A 20,169-nucleotide genomic window follows, 5' to 3' on the forward strand; every position below is an offset into this window, starting at 1 on the left:
GAAATGCTTTCACATGGGCTTAATCTCTTGTCTTCTCTTCTCTTCCAGATGGTCACAAGAACAAAGAAAATATTTGTAGGCGGATTATCAGCTAACACAGTAGTTGAAGATGTGAAGCAGTATTTTGAACAGTTTGGCAAGGTAAGATCTCTTTTTTTCCATTTGGCTAATTTAATGGCGAGATGCTTACGTGTGATGAGAAATGCCATCCCTCAATGAGCTCTTTCATGTGAAGACATTTAAACAAGCTGTTTGAGATGTGGCAGTTTGGAGATAAAAGACCAGTCTGGTGTTCCCCTAGTCTGTTTCCATTATGCGCAGTTTACCATGAAGTACCACAATACAAAAAAGTTTAAAATGGTACGATATCATCTTGTTGCTATTTTGGTACCAAATTACAGTATGCTGTCATTAGCAAAATGATATGAGATGTGACAGTTTTGAGATGAAATCAATGACAGTTTGAAAATAAAATAAGAAATCTCTGGATATGGCCAAGTGTGATCTTTAAACAGCAGAAGGATGTAATTTAATTAAATAATATTCAGTCACATGCGCTGCACACTACAGAATTAACAAGAGTGCCTCTCTGCTCTGTCATATGATTCCCACACACACACACGGGCGCACGCATGCACGCACGCTCACACAAACGCAACACACACTACTGGTGCTTAATTTTCATGCAGTGTGTTTAGGGTATAAATGGCTGTTAACACTTAAATCAACTCCTCGGGTGCAGCTCGGAGATTACAGCTCGAGGGTCAAGTCGTCATTTTTATTTGTATAGCTCTTTTCACAACACACATCGTTTCAAAGCAGCTTTACAGGAAATCATGCATAAAAAAACAAACAAACAATTAATAAAAAAAAAAATTAATATCTATAAAGTCTTAGAATCATCATTGTGTAGTTTGATTAAATATGATTGTTAATTGTGTATAAAAATTAAATAATTAAATAATAATTGTATTTAGAAACCCTGTAAGCAAGCGGAAGGTGACTATGGCGGGGAACACAAAACTCCATAAGATGTTGGTTAATGGAGAAAAATAACCTTGGGGGAAACCAGGCTCACTGTGGGGACCAGTTACCCTCTGGCTAAACAAAATGAATATAATGCCAATATTAGTTATTTGTGTCAGTGCAAGTCATGGTTTGAAATTTGTAAATTAAGTAAGCGTTAAGGTCCAGTGTTTAAAAAAAAACAATTATGAACTTTAAGATTAATGACTGATGTCTTTGAAGTCCATCCTGGATTAACTGCAGAAGTTCACATAGATGCATTGTTCTTTGTTAGTTGGCTGATGAAGGCTTTTGTTAGCAATGAAATGATGGTCTGTGTATTCCATTTCAAGAGTGTGGGCCATCAATAGACAAAGTTGATGCAGGCAAAGATCAATGAGGTGCAGAGATCAAGGAGCTTTGTATGTAGTTAACAGATTTTTTTAATTTATACGAAATTTAACAGGTAGTCAATGTAACGATGATAAAATTGGGCTAATATGATCATATTTCTTGGTTGTAGTCAGCACTCTGGCAGCTGCATTTTGAACCAAACTTGCTGGAAATCCTCCCAGTAATGCATTACAATAATCTAGTCTTGAAGTCATGAACACATGAATTCGTTTTTTGGCATCAGCAACATACAGTATGTGTCATAACTTAGAAATATTTATGAGGTGGAAGAATGCTGTTCTACAAACAATGGAAATTTGATTTTCAAAAGACAGATTGGTATCAAATATAAGTTCTTCGCTGTAGAAGACAACATAACAGTACATCCATCAAGAGTCAAATTATATTTTAGCGGCTTATTCTTAGAGGTTTTTGGTCCAATAATTAGTACCTCTGTTTTGTCTGAATTGAATAGAAGGAAATTTCTGGCCATCCAATCTTTGATTTCATTGAGACACTTTGCTAATTTGGAGAATTGTGAATTTTCGTTGGGTTTAGAAGAAATATAAAGTTGGGTATAAGGAGAAAAGCAGAGGCCCTGAAACCTGTGGCGCTCCGTACTTAATTTTGTTTGATTTGACAATTCCTCATTTACACATACAAAGTGGTTGCGGTCTGATAAATAGGACCTAAACCATGCTAATGCAAGTCCACTAATGCCAAAATAATTATCCAGCCTATTCAAGAGAATGTCTTGATCTATCATGTCGAAGGCAGCTCTAAGATCTAAAATCACTAGAAGAGAAATGCAGCCGCGATCAGATGATAAGAGCAAGACATTTGTAACTCTGATAAGTGCAGTCTCTGTACTGTGATGGGGCCTAAATCCTGACTGAAATTGTTCATATATACTATTTCTGTGTAGAATGAACATAGTTGGGAGGACACTACATTTTCTAGTATTTTCAACATAAATGGTAAATTTGAAATAGCCAATTCTCCAGGTTCAAGCTGTGGCTTCTTAATTAGCGGTTTGATAACTGCCATTTTAAAGTGTCTTGGGACATATCCTAAGGATAGCGAGGAGATAATAATATTAAGAAGAGATTCTGAGATTACGGGAATACATCTTTTAAGAGCTTAGTTGGTATTGGATCTAACATACATGTTGTGGCTTTTGATTTTTTTTTTAATAAGTTTTGTTAGCTCATCATGACCTATGACAGCAAAGGACTGAAGTTGCTCATGAGGAAAATTATGAGACTCTGTTTTCTGAGATGCTGTAACAGTTGATTGCATAGGTACAATTTTATTTCTGATTATTTCAATTATTTCATTCAGTGACACTAATCTACTCTAAACCTCATCACCAAGATGAGCAGGGAGGGGGCCAGAGCATATTATAGTGTCTGACATCGTATTTGCAAGTTCACACACCTCTTTAACATTATCTTTAGTGATCTCTGAGTGGCAAAGCCGGACATCGTTAGTGCAGACGTGAATAACAATTTTAGAAAATCTACATTTAGCATTAGCCAGAACTTGTCAATATAATATGATTAATTTAACACTGGTGGCTGGAGACTCTATTTTCACGTACCTTACAATAGAATCACCAGTTATTAAGGCTTTTTCAACATGATTCTCAGTGGGTGCATCACTGAGTGGGGAGAATCGATTGGAAACCCTAACAGGAACTGGAGAGTGGTGTCGCTTTGCTGAGCGAGGATGCCACCGAGACGTCACACGCCCTGCTGCAGGGGCTCTACATCCGGAACCAAAGTGTGTGTGTTGCTCGCTGTACTACCCGCATCCAAAGCAGTATCTACCGGCTTCTCTTTCTCACTGACCTCCACTAGCATTAGGATGCGTGTCTCTAACTCATTAATCTTCTCCGTCAGCCTGACTAATTCCTTACATTTATCACATGTGAATCTCTCACTGCTGATGGAAGAAGCTATAGTAAACATGTGGCATGCAATGCAGGAAGAAATAACATGAGTGGATGCCATGACTTACCGCAATTTTTTGTTGTTGTTGTGATTGTACTTGAGCGGCGAGGGTTTGAGATTGACGTGGTTCTATGTGGTTCCTAATCAGCAGATGTTTGAGATTGATACAATAATCTGTGTAAAACACAGTTGAGAAAACGAATGCATGCAGTCAAGACATGAGATGTAGACAAGCGGAAAAAAGAAAAGAAAAAAGAGACAAACGGGTGTGCGCAGAAAAATACACGCAGTTGAAACAGTAGAAAATTGGAAAAACCCGAAGCACACGGTAAAATGGCAAAGGATAAAATGATGAATGTGAATTAGCAAGAATAAGCAATGCTAAGCAGGCTAGCAAGCTACAAACACAGACTCGTGCAGCATGCAGAGTCGTGACGGGTGTATCACAGCATTAATGGGAAGTTTGATATAACTAACCCAAAAAACAGGAAGAACTCAAAGGTCTGTCAAAATAAAAGTCCCACTAACATGAAAGGTCTATTCAAATGCATGCGTGAAATTGAAGACAGAAAAATATAACTACTGTATAAAAATGTAATATTCAAAAAGTAGCACTAATACTCATGGTAACAATTATGTAATATTGAATGGTTTTATTATTATTATTATTATTATATGTAAGCAATATCACAAACACAAGCAGCCTTGTGCCACAGGTAATCAAATTTTTTATCATTAATGTTTTCATTACGGTGAAGTTCTGTTGTGCAGCATTTTATTTTACCAAAAATACAATTGCAGTAAATAATTTTATATCGGAACAATTTTGGTATCGGAACAACCCTAGTTTCACTGGCAGAAGAAGCAGAGACCTTGTGCTTAAAGATGCTGTGCGTCATATTTTTCTGATTTTAAAATACTTGCTCTTATCCCAATTTAATGTGCAGAGAAAACTAGAAGTTAGTTACTCGTTGGTTGATTTACTCAAAGCGTACACACTGTGGCACTATAAAAACCTTGTTCTGTTTGTTTTCAATAACAGCATTGGATCAACCAATGACTTGACTTTTGACTACCAATGGCAAACTGGAGGTTATCGGGAGACAAATTTTTTTAAGCAATCATTATTTTTGCCGTTCCATTTGGTGGTACTAGAGGCACAAATATAAAACAAATATATAAATAATATACAAAATGACTAGATAAACTTTGATATTGGATCGACAAAGTTTTGTCTGAAAATGTTAAAATCACAAACATCCGGTGAAATAGTCTTGGCTCGTTTGAACATTCTGTCAATATCTATGGGATGTCTATGGGATTTTTGGGACATTCGATTGTCTGTTATGGGAAAACTAAGTCCAATCGATTAGAAAATGCATAGCACACTAAAGCCCAAAGTATACTTTGGTGTTGACGTGAATGCTTAGCTTATCCGTACTTTCGAACGCGCAGCCTTGAAAAGCATACTTCATTTGACTGTGCGTGCATTTACAGGTGGTTGGCGCATGTGTGCTATGACTGCTATGAGATACTAGACTTTTTCTATTCAGGTGTTCCCATAAAGATGTCTTTATATTCCTTCTGACACGAGTTACACAAATGCAGGTATCTCCTAACCTCTTCACAAACACGCTCTTGACGTGCATATCGACGGTTGTAGTTTTCACCTACTTCTCCTGTTGTTTAACATGAGCGCTGAGTTTTTCCACCTTTTGGCCCAACTAATTAGTGCAAATAATTCCAGGCGCCTACACATTCTGTGCGTCTAGAGTATGAGTGGTTAGAAAAATGGCATTGGTTGAGCCAATGTTGCTAGGACAGGCTGGTTGGGATAGCACCTCAGTGTTTGCATTTCATATAGTTATCTCTGCATATAAGTTAGGATAGGAGAAAGTATTTTAACATCTTTAAAATTACAAACTTCATCTATGTACACACTCTGTAAAGGCTCAAATATTTGGACCTGATTTTCTTGGTAAAAGATGTAAGGGTTGTTTTTGAGAACCTCACATCTACAGTGCATTACACATGCCGAAAATTGACAGTTGACCCTTATCTTTCTTTGGCCCAGGTGAACTTTTCCATCTGCTTATGATATGACTTTGAGTAAGTTCACAGTCTCTCTATATTTCTAAGCCCTGCATAAATACCTAGCTCCATTTGTTTGTAATCAGCTGTGTCGAAGTGGACCTAACACACACTTGACTTGATTGAAGGGCTCAATTATGCAGATGTTTTACTTGCCCCACGCCATACGCCTTGCCCTCGGGCTGTTTTTACCAGCGCCAGTGCTGCCAGTAGACAACTGCTAAATCATTGTGATTAAAAGAACGGCAGAGGATTTGTAGCTTCTTAGGTCACAAGATTATATTAGTCTTACCGCAGCCCAGTTTATTGCACCGTTCTTGTCTGCGGTTTTCAGGTAAAGCCATAGATCATTATTTTGAACGTGCAGAGTGATCCAATAATGCTTGCTGGGGTGCTAAAGACCTCAGCACCCGGTGTCTCATTGTTTGTAAGTTGGCAAAGACACAGTTTAATGAATTGTCTGCCTCCAAAGACAGGGAAATTACAAACTGACCGTTCAATGGACACGTAGTTATTTTGTACTGTGAGCAAAGGCGATACAAGCCTTCAGATTGCTGCAAACTCTTGATGACTCTGCAAGTCCGCCCACCTGGAGGTATCACCACACTGGTGTCTGTTGAGCTGATACCCGGAGGTGTGTGTATATGTGTGTGTGTGTGTGTGGGGGGGGGGGGGGGGGTGTAGGCCAATTAACAGTGTCTCCTGGCAAGTGATGGGTAGGGACAGTAAGAGGTTCCTGGGAGGAGAGCAGGTGGCCTGGGGCAGAGAGGTCACAGGATCTGTCTCCTTAGAAGCTCTGTTCTTCCTGAGCACTTTTTCTGTGCCATGACAGCTTACACTCGGAGAGAGAGGCCTTACACACTTGTGCACGTGCACACACACACATGGTGGTGTGGCTATCCTTATGAGGACTCTCCATAGACATGATTTTTATACTGTACAAACTATAGATTCTATCCCCTAAACCTAACTCTCACAAAAAACTTTCTGCATTTTTCATAAAAAACCAACAAAAACAAAACAAAAAAAAAATTTTTTTTGTTTTTTTTTTTGTTTTGTTTTTTGCGATTTGAATGATGAGGACACTAGAAATGTCCTCATAAACCACACTTATAGCATAATACCCTTGTAAGTACCAGTTTGTAACCTACAAAATGTCCTCGTAAACCACCTAACCCCCCCCCCCACACACACACACACACACATTTAAGCAGCACTAAGGGGCATTTATTGCACAACACTGCAGAATTAAGATTTTAAAAAGCCTCTCCACAAAGGCTCTTTGAGTTTGATCCACTTTTCATTAACATTCAGTGATTATGTGCTAATGCACTGCGTAGCCTTTGTTATTTCAGAGGAAAGCGTGACTAAATTATTTCAGTTATTTGCAATGAAACATTTCACAGGGTTCCCACATTTGGAAATATCAAGGAATTTTTAAATATGCATTTTGAGGCCTGGAAACGTATTGGAAATGAATGAAATCTTGGAAAACATCATGGAAAAGAATCATGGAAATTCTATAGTGAAGATACATTTTTCTAGTTTTACTCTGCTTTAAAATATTTAATTGGCTAGAAATTGCTCTTTGCGAGTGCCATCATATACTAATCCGGCCATCGAAAACCTGGTGTAAAAGAAGCACATTACTATAATTTTTTGCAAAATACTTCTTACGTGGCTCGGTTTGCGTATCACGTCAATTTCCTGGTGAAATAAACACTAGTGGTGCTAAAACGATAAAGACTTTTATTTCCTTTCACACAAAAATGGGCACATTAACCGTTCGTAAACAATTTCTTTTCACCCTGTTCTTCACAATGCCATCTTATGACATCAAAACACTTTTACCATAGTGCGTAACCTGTAAGGCTATACATTTGAATGTTTGCATTACATAACCAAATACATTTATAAGCTTGTTCTTGTGCGATTGAATTGTGCTGTAGCTCTTTTGATACTGTCTAGCATTACACTTGCGATTCACAGGACTGAGTCATTATTTTATCTGATAAGACAACAGAGTTGAAGGAGCTTTTTTTTCGTGATTTTTCGTAATGATAATGTGAAAGGCTGCGTCCCACCGTAAACCTTCATGCGCCCTAATTACATTGGATGGCTTATGCTTAGTCATAGGTTTATTATAATCGGCTTGGAGTAGGTCTCCATACAAAGTACACTTATTCTGCTAAGTTGAAACAACTCCTGTTTACTTTATAACGATGTCTCTCTCTCTCTACCTACCACTCTCATTCTGGTGTTCACTGTGCTGCTGTGACCAGGCTTTAGTTTCATTAGGCCAGAGATTTGTTTCCAAGCCAATGCTTCACCACAATCAGGCCTTTATGCCTCCTCTGCCCTGGTTCCCATATCGGCCTGGGTGAGAGCCAGCCTCTGCTGTCTTGGGGGCAAAACTTTAACCTCCATCAGCTCAGATAGAATGTTTAGAGTGTCACTAGAAGCACAGAGATGAGCGAAATGTAGATGTTACAATTCATGGTACTCATTGTTGTGAAGGATAATTATTGTGCAAGAAAAAGACTGATATATTATGATTGGTATTTTAAAGAGATAAAATTCATTTGCAACGCATATATTGCAAATTCCATAGTGAAATATGTGATTAGGGCTATCGATACAGATTTACCAATTTAATTCAATTCTGATTCACAAGCTCTCGATTTGATTCAACTCTGATTTGATTAGATTCATATCCGTATATTTGAGTTATTATACAGTAGGTATTTTGCTTACACATTAAATAAGTTCTTTCTTAGCTAATGTTGTAAATTATACAGGGAAACTTTCATTATTTCATTATGAAAATATTAATTTAAAAACATAATAACAGTTTCAGTTATTTGTTTAACAGATAATCAACACCACCAAAACTATATTAAAATTTAAAGCCATGTAATAATTATGGTTACCATTTGAAAATAATTTATTTTCTCTACAGATTGTTCTTCCCTCTGTTTTTGTCATTGAACAAGTTGTCATTTCTTCTCTCGTATTTTTTGGCTCATGACTCGGTGACCAGCCCACGTTAAGTGCTAGCCGAACGAAACCATAATGCACTAGTCTGATGACAGACCATGTATTGTCATGTTGTCGTAATGAGAGAAAGGGCCGTCTGTAATGACTGCATCATGAGCGCTCACTGTTAGTTAATTTAGCATACCTGGTGAACCGCTAACATTTAATAACGGCATTTGATTTACCTTAGGCTCAGGTAATAAAAACAGAGCACTGCTCTATTTGCAAGCCTCACTGCATCACTAAGCCCTTAAAGTCTGATTTGATAAGCTTGTTTAACGAGAGGTGTTTGTGAATTCAGTGTGAAGAGTTTATTTCAGATGCGTATGCCTCATGTACAGGGTAAGGCTCTGGAAACATGACAGCAGTTGAGAGTAATGGCAGCCGTCCAAAGTTGTCTTAAAGATGCATTATTTTCCTCCCAAGGTTTCTTGCTTTACACCCAGACTGTTTTCCCTTGTCGCTGAGGCCTTGAGCTTGATCATGGGAGGTTTTAAACCTGACACTTTCAGGCCTCAACTATAAGGATGAGCTGATGGCCTAGACATGTGTTTTTTATGAGAAATGATAAAAAAAAAATCTAAATTTTATTTACATTTTGAATTCTGTTACTGTATGTATTAAATATTGTTGTTGAGAATTATGCTCATTTAAACAGATAAAAACTTCTGTCTAAACATCAGTTAGAATGGATTGAAAATTATTACCCATCAGTTTAGCATTATATAAACATGTTTTACTTAGTATGCCATTGTTTTCCAGAAAAGTGTTTATGAATTCATTGCAGTCATAGAGTTATAATTTAAGCAAACTGGTCTTATAGAATCACCTTATTATTATTACCTTTAGTTTTGAAAATGATTTTTACCTGGCTTTTTTACATATTGCGTTAAACACTATAAAGGTGCTACAACAGCAATTACTTTTTTTCCCTTTTACACAAATCATGAGTAAAACGGTCTGTTATCTATTTAGGCGGTACATGTAATGTTTGCTTCACATAACTACATGAACTACATTTACAAGCTTGTTCTAACGCAATTAAATTGCGTGGTAGCTCAACTGAGGAGCTAGCAAGTTGATGTGTGATCCGAAAGTGTCATAAAAGCAGCACAAAATTACATGGTTGCTTCAGTAATTGCATTTTACATGGCACATTGGCTTTTTATGACTTTATCGGTTAGATTTAGGTTTAAGGCTTAGGGTAGGGAGGTCAGTTTTGATTTAAAACTTCATAGAGCATTAATTTGTATGTATGTGTGCAAAATAAAATGTGTTTGTTTGGTGATGCCAAGGGAAAATGTTGGCAGGGCAAGTTAAAATCAGTGCTACTTAGGGCTGGGCGATATGACGGTATATATCGTGGCGATGATATAGAGTGTCAATCGATAGAGATTTTGCTATATTGTATATATTGCGATATGTAAATATCCATGTGCGCAGTGCGAGCGTATCTATCAGTGGGCATGCTTCACGTGAAACTGAAACGAGGCTTGAGCGGGAAATGAATTCGCTGGTTATTTGTGCATGCCGTTGTAACGCCAGGATTCACTACAGAAATTATGCAGATCAGACAACAGCGCAAATGCGCCCACAAACTCATGACTGATTCTATGCAATTCTGATTTTGTGGGCCAATTCTGAGCACTCTACAACAGAGGATGCAGCAGTCCACCATGATCTGACTATCACACTGTGCCGGGACAGTGTCACTGTGATCCATACACCTGGATCATCACTTTAATATGCCAAGGTGCACTTGACTACACCGCACATCTGTAATTTTTGCTGATATGAACAAAAGGAAAGTTACGAAAATGAAGGGGAACTTGTTAAAACAGGTGTGACATCTGTTCACAAAAGCTGACTCAGATTAGAAAAACTGAATCTGCAAACTGTCACGTGACGAAAATTACTTGTGGTTATACAAAAAATCTGTATTAACAACTTAAAATGAAGCACGCTAAAGAATATTTTGAAAGCCAAAATATGCACTTGGTTTGAAAAGATCTTGAGTTTCTTGAGGAAAGTTTATAAAATTATTGGTCAACAACATATCAAACTGAAATGTGGCATAATGTGAAATTGAGTGTTATGGTAAGGTTGATTTAAAACTGAGTGTTTATTTTTTTTTATTTATTTATTTTTTTAACTTTGTCAGGTTCTAAATAAAGAGAAAATTATATAAGAGGAAGTAGTTTTCATTTAAAAAGTATTTATTTCACTGACTACATTTTCCAAAAATAGGCATTACAATATGGTTACTTATTATGTTAACCACACTGTAAAAAAATCAACAGTAACTTACTGGCAAGAAATAGCCAGCAAGCTGCTGTATTCCATACCACAGTAAAATAACTGTAAACTATCAACAGTAGTTTACAGCATACTGTATAATGATTTATAGTATGTGCTGTACTGTTAAATAAATTGCAGTAGTTGTTTGTATGACATATATTAAAATACAGTATATTAGCTGTACAGTAAAATTAATTATGGTAATTGTATGTTGTATATTAAACTGCAGTGTTTAAACTGCAACTAGTCACAGTAAGCACAGTTTTAGCTTACAGAGTTAGAGTAACTAACTTCTATCTATTACAAGTTAAAAAAGAATGAAACAATTGAGGCCTTTTTGCAAACAGAACATTTATTACACAATGACAACTCAAATATCACATAAATGTTACTCATAAAGGTAAAAATTATGCTACCTACATAAAAGTCCATTGAAAAAATTCAATATTAAGTTCACCAGATATCCAGATGACTGAAAGAACACTCTCCAATTCTCTGCCTGTCCAGACCTAGAGAACAAAAATGCAAAAATCAATTAATATCATGAAACTTTAGTCTTGTTTTTATATCAACATGACATTTAAACTACAAGGGAGGGAATACACTCTCATCAACCAAGGTTGAGCATCATTCAGAAAGGACTTAAAAAAACAAAGAGTTGCACACATTCAACCGGTGTAAAAACAACATTTGTTCACAGACAATGTAATTTGGTTACAGTACTTCAAAACGCGTTAAGTGCTTACTGTAATACTAAACAGAATGACCGTTATAACTAATGCTAGTATCTGTTTGAGAACGTAAACTTTATCGTTACAAAGCTATTTGTCAATAATTACATGCAGATCTTCATTGTCAAATGATGAATGTTTGAAGAAATTATTATAAACTGCTAAAAGAGGTTTTGTCAAAAAGAGGTCACTTTGCTTCTGCTCCTCTCAAGGCTGAAGTGACGAGGAGTCGAGCACAGGCTCAACGTTCATAGGTTCCAGGTGCATTCCAGTACGGTACTACTTTTTTATGCGATTGTATGAGTAAGTCCAATGCAGAGAAGACATCTCCTGGGTTTTGTCTTTTTGATAATAGATCACTGAATAATACCATCAATTTCCCCTCTAAATTGTGCATGTTCAGGTTTGAGATTGGGCCAGTTCTCATGCAATTTAACAGTAAATTACTGTAATTATTTTCCCTCTCATTTTTTCCTAAAGAATACTGCTCAGTTTGACTGCAACATACTGTAAACAGAATCTACAGTAAGGCACGGTGGAAAATACAGCCATAATACTGTAAAAACAACAAAATTGACTGCAACATACTGTAAACAGTATCTACAGTAAGTTGCAGTTGGAAATAAAGTAATAATATTGTCAAAACAACAAAAATCATTTACAGTGCAATTTTAATTGGTTTTCCAGAAAAAATTACTATAGCGCGATATATATGGTTATGGTTATCGTGATATACAGTAAAATTACTCATATCGTGATATAAGATTTTGGTCATATCGCCCACCCCTAGTACTACTACAGCAGAAACGATCCTTACTGTTGAGCTCTGCACTTTGTAAAGCTGCTTTAAGACAAACTCAATTGTAAAAGTGCTATATAAATGAATTTAATTGGATGGAAAGATTAAAGTGTCTGCATAAGCAAATAATAAACATTAGCGAAAGCCTCTACGAACTGTGTGAAAACAGGCATGAGATTTAACATAATGCCATTGGTTATAGTATATATTACGGTTGTATTTGGTAAATTTCTGCTTTCTTATTTAAGTTAGTATTTTTTTAGAGTCTATAGCTTTAACTTTGTGAGTTTTTCATGGTTTATTTTCGGTTAATGTCTTAGAAGGGACTCCATTGTCTTGGCTGAGATGTGTTATTTCTTATCAAAAGGCCCTTTAGACTACCTTCTTCCGTAAGACTGGCCAGAGAAGTGTCCTCTATTCACTGCAAGGGTTAGCAGTAAATCCCGGCGGAATTCTGTAGAGCCCATAGCCCTTAAATGTTCTCTACACATCAGTGGCCACACACAAGTGGGAAGTTGCTAACAAAAGGTAGAAATTCTTAAGGGCCACTGAAATACTCAATCATGGGTTCCGTGCTCTCCAGTGCCCTCTGGAGTGAAGGGAGAAAACAAATGAGGAGCTAGTGAGGGATGAAAAGGAAAAGGAGCTTTTGAATGGCCTGGGATTAGGTTTAAGATGATGCTCTCTCTCCTCCCTCCCTCCCATCCTGCCCGCTCGTCTCCCTCCTCGGCCTTTCGAGCCCACACCTGTATTTGTTTCGCTACCTAGTCTTTAACAAGGTCTCAAAATGGCTTTCATAGTGCTTGTGTTAACCAGTGAAACCAAATCTTCTTGTGAAGATTGAAAACACAATTGATTTTGGGCAGGTCTGAGGTCCCTCGCCCAGATCTGGCTCTTTTTCCGCCTGTGTGTGCTCTCAAACGCCTTGAGATTGATCTCTGTCTTTCTTTCATTCCATTTTTTTTTATTGTTTTTCTTGGCAAGACACAGGTCAGAAAAATGTATGCCTGCGTCAGACTCAGAATTCAATATTTTATCAAAATGTCACCTTGCACATCGGAACTGGACATCGTCCATCACATTGTCTGCCTCTTTCTTAGGGCTTACAGATTGTAAGTCTCAAATCAGGTAGTCTTGGATTGTCAGACTATTGACTATAGTGTATAAGGTCTGGTCCACATTGCAGCTTAGTCTGAACCGACTTCCTCGAATCACATTCATCCACACAGAGGAGCAGAGCCGAAGCACAACTTGCATCATTACCAAAACAATGTTCTTCCGCAAGACACATGCAGTTAATTTTTTAACCGCTAGAGGGCCAAAAGTTACATAGAGTAGCTTTTAATATTTCTTTATTCATCGTAAAATGTGTCAGAGACCTAGCAAAAGTTGTCTTCTAAAAGTTGGTGTGTAAATTATTTTTAAAACAGTATCGCCAAAGGAAAAATACAACACAAAGTGCCCAGTAGATTTCCCCTCAGTTGTCGGGGTGGCTCTGAAGCTTTAAACTCAGCGACTTACTCGGGTTATGGGCTCTAAAACACAGGCAGCCAGAGCTAGCTTTGCAGCCCTTTTAAAACAGAAAAATTAGACAAATGATTTAACATTCTTCCTGACCTTTGTTTTCTCTAAGTATTGGCTGTGTTTCCAAGAGTCAAGGGGGGATGATTTTAAAACGCCCACATGAGAATTGGAAGTTAAACTGCTTTTTGGCATTGATTTCCATTTTGATTATGCTCTTTTCCTGCCTGTCTCCTTAAGTCTGTAGTCTGGCAGTACATCTTGTTGTTCATGACCTGCCCAGAGTACATCATTTATGAACTTACTGTGATGGGTTGGTCTTACTTTAGCTGCCTTGTATGCAGCAGAAGGCCTCTGTGATTTTACAGGATCCTTATCAAGAGAGTAGTTATTCTTTTGATGGCACTAGTTACCTAGACTCCTGTTTAATTCACATCGTCGAGTGGAAAGAGCTTGACCACATTTGGCTAACTTAATCACTCTAACCACTCTCTGTTAATTGCTTTTTCCTCATCATAGTCCCTGTGCTCTAAGATGATTTAGGGGGCATGAAAGCTGGACTCAAGGTCTTATAGATGTCGTCAGAGCTGTGGCGGCGCTTTGTTGCGTCATAAGGACCGTCTTTACCTGCGACCTGAAATGGCAGTTTTTTAAACAGTATGAGAGCATTTTATGTGTTTTGATGATCTGTAACAGATTATTTACTAATGCTTAAGTGTGTTAGGGTGAACATATTTGAGCAATGTTGAAGCTTTACTTTAGGGATAACATGTTTAAACTGCAATTAATTAGTGTTTGGATTTTTCCATGGTTAAGATGCCTTTTAGCTTGGGGGTTACAAACAACGATACACCATTAACATATTGTCCCTCTAGTTTGATTGTAATCAATTTAAAAGTGGTTTTGTTGCCCAGATCCATTTTAAAGGAATAGTTCACCCAAAAATAAATATTTTGTCATTATTTGCTCACCTGCATGTCATTCCAAAGTTCCAAACCCATATAACTTCCTTTCTTATGCTGGACACATAAGGACATTTTTTTTATGAATATCACAGTCTGTCTTTTCAGTACAATCACAGTTGATAGGGACTAATTTTAAAGCTTTAAAAAGGACCCAAAAGTATCATAAAAGTCGTACGTCAAATTCCAGTTCTTCTGAAAGCATACAATAGATTTTTTAGTGAAAATGAGTGCATGAGAAAAGCTCGTTCACTGATTTTCACTAAAAATTATTTACATTTCAGGTTGTTTCTCACCAAAATATCGTATTCCTTAAGAGCGCTTGGTTGAGTTGCATGGAATAATTTCATGATACTTTGGGTCTTTTTTTAAAGCTTTAAATGAGTTCCTATAAACTACCACTGTATTGAACTGGGATATTAATTAAAATTAAAAAGCTGTGAATCCATTGAAACTTCTTTGTCTTCTTTGATGCCTCAAATGAATACATCCAACTCAAAGGACATGGTGTCATTGCTCTTAACCCTTGGTTCACCTGGTCTTGTGTTATCTGAGTAAATCTTCCAAGAGGGTCTCTTTGTAAGCATGGATTGCCTTGATTATCTTTGAACTAAGTCACTGGGTCATGTGCAGATGGATATGCTGCCAGGGCCAGTCACATCTGTTTAAAGGGCCATCCGTTTTTAAGAAGATTGACTGCGATTGAGGAGGATTTTGAGGCCCCGCTAACACAAGCAAATCTCTGAGAGATAGCAAGCCTCAAGCCGCAGGTTATTTTAGGTTGAAGGAAAGACTGAAGCAAAGGAAGAAACGTTTCTCTCAGATTGCCCACATTCCAAAGTTTTTTGTCAAAAGATCTTCTTGGGCTTTGGCTCTGTCTTCTGCATTGAGTGGCACTATCAGATCAGCTTTGGCTGGCTGGTCCCACTGTGCCTGAAGCCACCGGCCGATTTTAATCTTTTCCACCACTCCATAGGCATGGAGTGCACCAATTAAATCAGCTCAGTGCTCTATTAGGATTTAACTGGAAAAAAAGGACCCATTTCTATAGAGACCATGACATTTCCAATCCCCCCACCAGCACCCACCCATTCACCTGTGGAGATAGCCTTGGAGTGGTAATAACGTTTCACTCAGGGGGGCTTCTGTGATCTTCAAGCTGGAGCAGCAGCTTCCAAGATGTGGCCTCAAATAAGCACCCACCTGCCATGCTGACTCTTAGAGAGAGGGACACTGCTGTGTCTCGTTCTGCTGCAGGCTCACAGGAAGTCTACAGTGGGCTGTTATTCCACAAAGATGTCCAGGAACAGAGTAAAAGAAGGTCTTGAGTGACAGCTTCCATTCGGTCAGGAATGTGATGGTTTGAAAATAAGGTGTTATTCAGACCGTGGTCTGTTTTGAACTTTAATGTCTTTGGTCCTTTAGAGTAAAGAGTAAACTTTCTTTGTTTTCAGTTAGCATGCTAACCAATAAATCTGCAAAGCTAACATTCTGTTATGCTTTCACTGCAGTAAGTATGCTAATCAGTTAGCCTGCTAAGCCAACATATTCATTAGCATTAGACAGATACTTTTATTTGAAGTGACTTACAGTGAGTTCTAGGTGTACCCTTTGCCAATTTGTGTGTAGCATATTAACCAATTAGCTTGTAAAGCTATCATTCAGTCATGGTTAGCATGCTTATCAATTACCCTGCTAAGATAACATTTGTATACATTTATGTATTAGACAGACGCTTTGATCCAAAGTAACTTGCAGTGCATTCAAGGTATTTTTTATTTATTTATTTTTTAGATTTCCCGGCGTTCAAGGTGTTTTTTTTTTTACGTTTGTGTGTAGCTTGCTAACCAATTAGCCTGTAAAGCTAACATTCAGTCATGCACTCCTTAGCATGCTTATCAATTACCCTGCTAAGCTAACATTAGTTTACATTTATGTATTAAACAGACATTTTGATCCAAAACTACTTAAGGCCCAGGTATACTTCGTTTTTGCACGTTCCAGATCAGCTCGCGTATGGTCAAATACGTTGTAGGGTTGCGCCGATAGACGATGGTCTCGGGGATCGATGATGGTCAGAGTGATCGCCAATAGCTGATGCCTTTGATGATGTCAAGACGAAATTTGGCTCGTTTCCCCATTCATTTATTACATTATTATTATTATTATTATTATTATTATTATTATTAGGCTATTATTATTATCAAATTAATATTACAAATAATTTGCCCCGTGGCACACAGACACATGCTTGAAGAAACACACTTTATTATATTATTAAGAACAGATGACAGAAAAGCTGTCAATGTGCATATATGACACGCTGTTTGTACGGAGGCGTGCAGTCTCGTGGAACACGCGCATGTAAAAGGTTCTCACCCTTTCTTTGTTTCTGTCTTCTGATTTTTTTTTTCTTTTTTTCTCGCAAGAACAGTATCATCTACGAGTGCTGCAAATGACCTCAGACATCTCAGCTCAGGAGGTGCTTTGAGTTCAGTTCGGTTTATTTCCACAGAACAGTTAATTGTGACCACAACTCTGTGATTAAAACATAAAATAATACAAAAACACCTTCACCTCGAACCATGATTTATATTTCAGTGATTATTATCATCATTATAATTATAATTTTTACTTTTATAATTGTTTTTATGTCTTCATTTGTGTAAGTAATTTTCCACCTGCAAGTGGATGTTAGATGGATACTTGCCTGATGGTAAATGGAAAGGTGGTTACTTATTTGTATATTATTTTTTTGATCACTTTGTTATTTTAATTGCTTTTTTCGTTTGGAGTGCAATTTGAATTTAGAAATGTATTTGATTTAAGTATTTCGTTTTTTAAATAAATGTATTTAATTTTCAAAATCACTAAAGCAAGAATATTCACCGATCCCTCAGCCTGGGGGTTGCCGATGTAATTGGATATTGCGATATATATACTGTATCTATATATCTATATATATATCTATATCTATATATCTATATATATATATATCTATCTATATATATATATATATATATCATATATCTATATCTATCTATCTATATCTATATCTATATATATATATATATATATATATATATATATATGTATATATCGTGAAGGAGGGAAAAAAACACATTTATTCACACACGATATATTTTCCCAGACAACGAAATACCCAACCAGTAAAGAATGCACAGATGAAGTAGGTTCTTTGCCAAAGAGATGTTGCCCTTCACAACTGTTGTAAAGCCATCTTTCAAAAAGTTGAACAACACACATTTTAATTGCACTTAATTTTTTTCCAGTTTCATTTGAATTTTTAGTTAAAATAAATAAAAAATAAAGTTCAAAGTTTGAAATCAAGGTGTCTTGCTTTATTGTGTAGGCTTAACCCTAACCCTGCTTAACGAAAATTAACCCATAGTACCACCTAGCATCCAACCAGTGGTAATACAGTTCATAATAATCTTCTGACTGTGAGTGAATACAAACGTGTTTGATGCACGGCCACTAGATTGTTTTTTTTCTTTCTCCCCAATTTGGAATGCCCAATTCCCAATGCACTCTAAGTCCTCGTGGTGGCATAGTGACTCACCTCAATCCGGGTGGCGGAGGACGAATCTCAGTTGCCTCCGCGCCTAAGACCGTCAACCCACGCATCTTATCACGTGGCTTGTTGAGCGCATTACCGCAGAGACATAGCACGTGTGGAGGCTTCACGCTATCCACCACGGCATCCATGCACAACTCACCATGTGCCCCACTGAGAGCGAACCATATTATAGCGACCAGGAGGAGGTTACCCCTTGTGACTCTACCCTCCCTAGCAACCGGGCCAATTTGGTTGCTTAGAAGACCTGACTGGAGTCACTCAGCACGCCCTGGGATTCAAACTCGCAACCTCCAGGGGTGGTAGTCAGTGTCTTTACTCGCTGAGCTGCCCAAGCCCACTGTGATACTCTTTTAGTACACTCAATAGCAGGCACATGCGTCTTGCGCGGGTCAAGAAAATCTAGGTGGCGCACGGCCAAGCTGCGCTGATGATGTAATTTGCATCACACATACTGTGTGCAGAGCAATTTGCAACACAGACATCCAAAGTATACTTTGGCCTTTACAGTGCATTCAAATTTGTATTTATTTTTTATTTTGCTGGGAATCGAACCAATAACCTTGCCGTTGTTAGCACCATACTCTACCAATTGAGCTACAACAGACCACAGTCTGAAGTACATAAATACATTTAGTAAACACAGTATTACCATGTCCAGTTTCATGAAATACAAATACAGAATACAGCTACATGAACACAAATTCAGAGCTAATTACTTAACATAATCATCAGAAAATTTATGATTCAGAAAGTATTTCATGCAGTTGGATTTGGCAGTACTGTAATTATTGACTGTATTTATGTAAATCAGAATGTGGTCTGTTGTGAACTTTGAGATTCTTCGGCCTGTTTTTGTATTTTTTTTTTCTCCTTCAGCAGAGAAGATTGATACACTCATACGTCTCTCATCAGCTCAAAGCTGGCGGATACGAAGAAACGAGAACATTTAAATGCTCAGCGTGAAAACAGTCAGCGTGAGCTCGAGAGAAAGAAGAGGAGATGAGAGCGAAATTATAACTGGAGTCGTCTCTCCTCGGCATCCCTCAGAAATCTGATTGGGCTGACAGCATGGATGCTTATTTGGCATAGGGCCACCTGCACGCTAACACACTGTTACACGTCGTGCACGAGTAACGTAGGAAAAAAAACACATTAAACAATGTCCCATTGGGATAACAACCTCTCCCACTCAAAATGCTTTGAAAGCTTTAAATGGCCTTGTTTCTGTCCCCTTTCTCCTTTTACCTTATGCATACTAGAAGGTACTGCTTTTTTTTTTTCCTCTATGCAGTTTGATGGAAAGCTTTAATGAAGCCTCAGAGGTATTGAGCATCATATACAATTACTGGGCTTACACAGCGGAGGATCGCTGTATAATGTATGCTAGCAGGAGCCGGGTGCTGCGTAGGGGCTATAGTGGCATGGCGCCAATGTGGTTGAAGGGGGAGATGGAAGGACAAGACTTAAAGGGATGGTTAACCCAAAAATGACAATGAACAACAATGAGGATGAGTAAATTATGTCATAATTTCCATTTTTGGATGAACTATTCCTTCAAGAAGAAAGAAACGGCATCATCCACACATTCAGTAATTAGACTGAATTCGGCATGAGACTCAGTCTCTCTTAAAGGGCATGTCCTCTTAGATGAGTGTCAACAACTGTGGGGTTCTGCTGTGTTGCTTCTGTAGATGTGGAGATGGAGGCGGGGGAGGCGAGAAGGATAAATGGATGAAGCAGATTGGATTGATAAATATATTCGCCACATGCTGGCATACCC

The 20,169-nt window shown here is 37.7% G+C and overlaps 1 protein-coding gene across 14 annotated transcripts in view; it reads left to right on the forward strand.

Moving 5' to 3' along the window:
• LOC127430227 (RNA-binding protein Musashi homolog 2-like) overlaps window positions 1-20,169 on the forward strand; it is a 405,789-nt gene that overhangs the window by 114,738 nt on the left and 270,882 nt on the right. For all 14 annotated transcript variants that reach the window (XM_051679847.1, XM_051679846.1, XM_051679845.1 and 11 more), the window contains exon 6: window positions 49-141. In XM_051679847.1, coding sequence (XP_051535807.1) covers window positions 49-141 — 93 coding nt within the window. The remainder of the gene's footprint in view (window positions 1-48; window positions 142-20,169) is intronic.

The sequence above is a fragment of the Myxocyprinus asiaticus genome, chromosome 39 (genome assembly GCF_019703515.2).
Source record: "Myxocyprinus asiaticus isolate MX2 ecotype Aquarium Trade chromosome 39, UBuf_Myxa_2, whole genome shotgun sequence".
Classification (NCBI taxonomy): Eukaryota; Metazoa; Chordata; class Actinopteri; order Cypriniformes; family Catostomidae; genus Myxocyprinus; species Myxocyprinus asiaticus.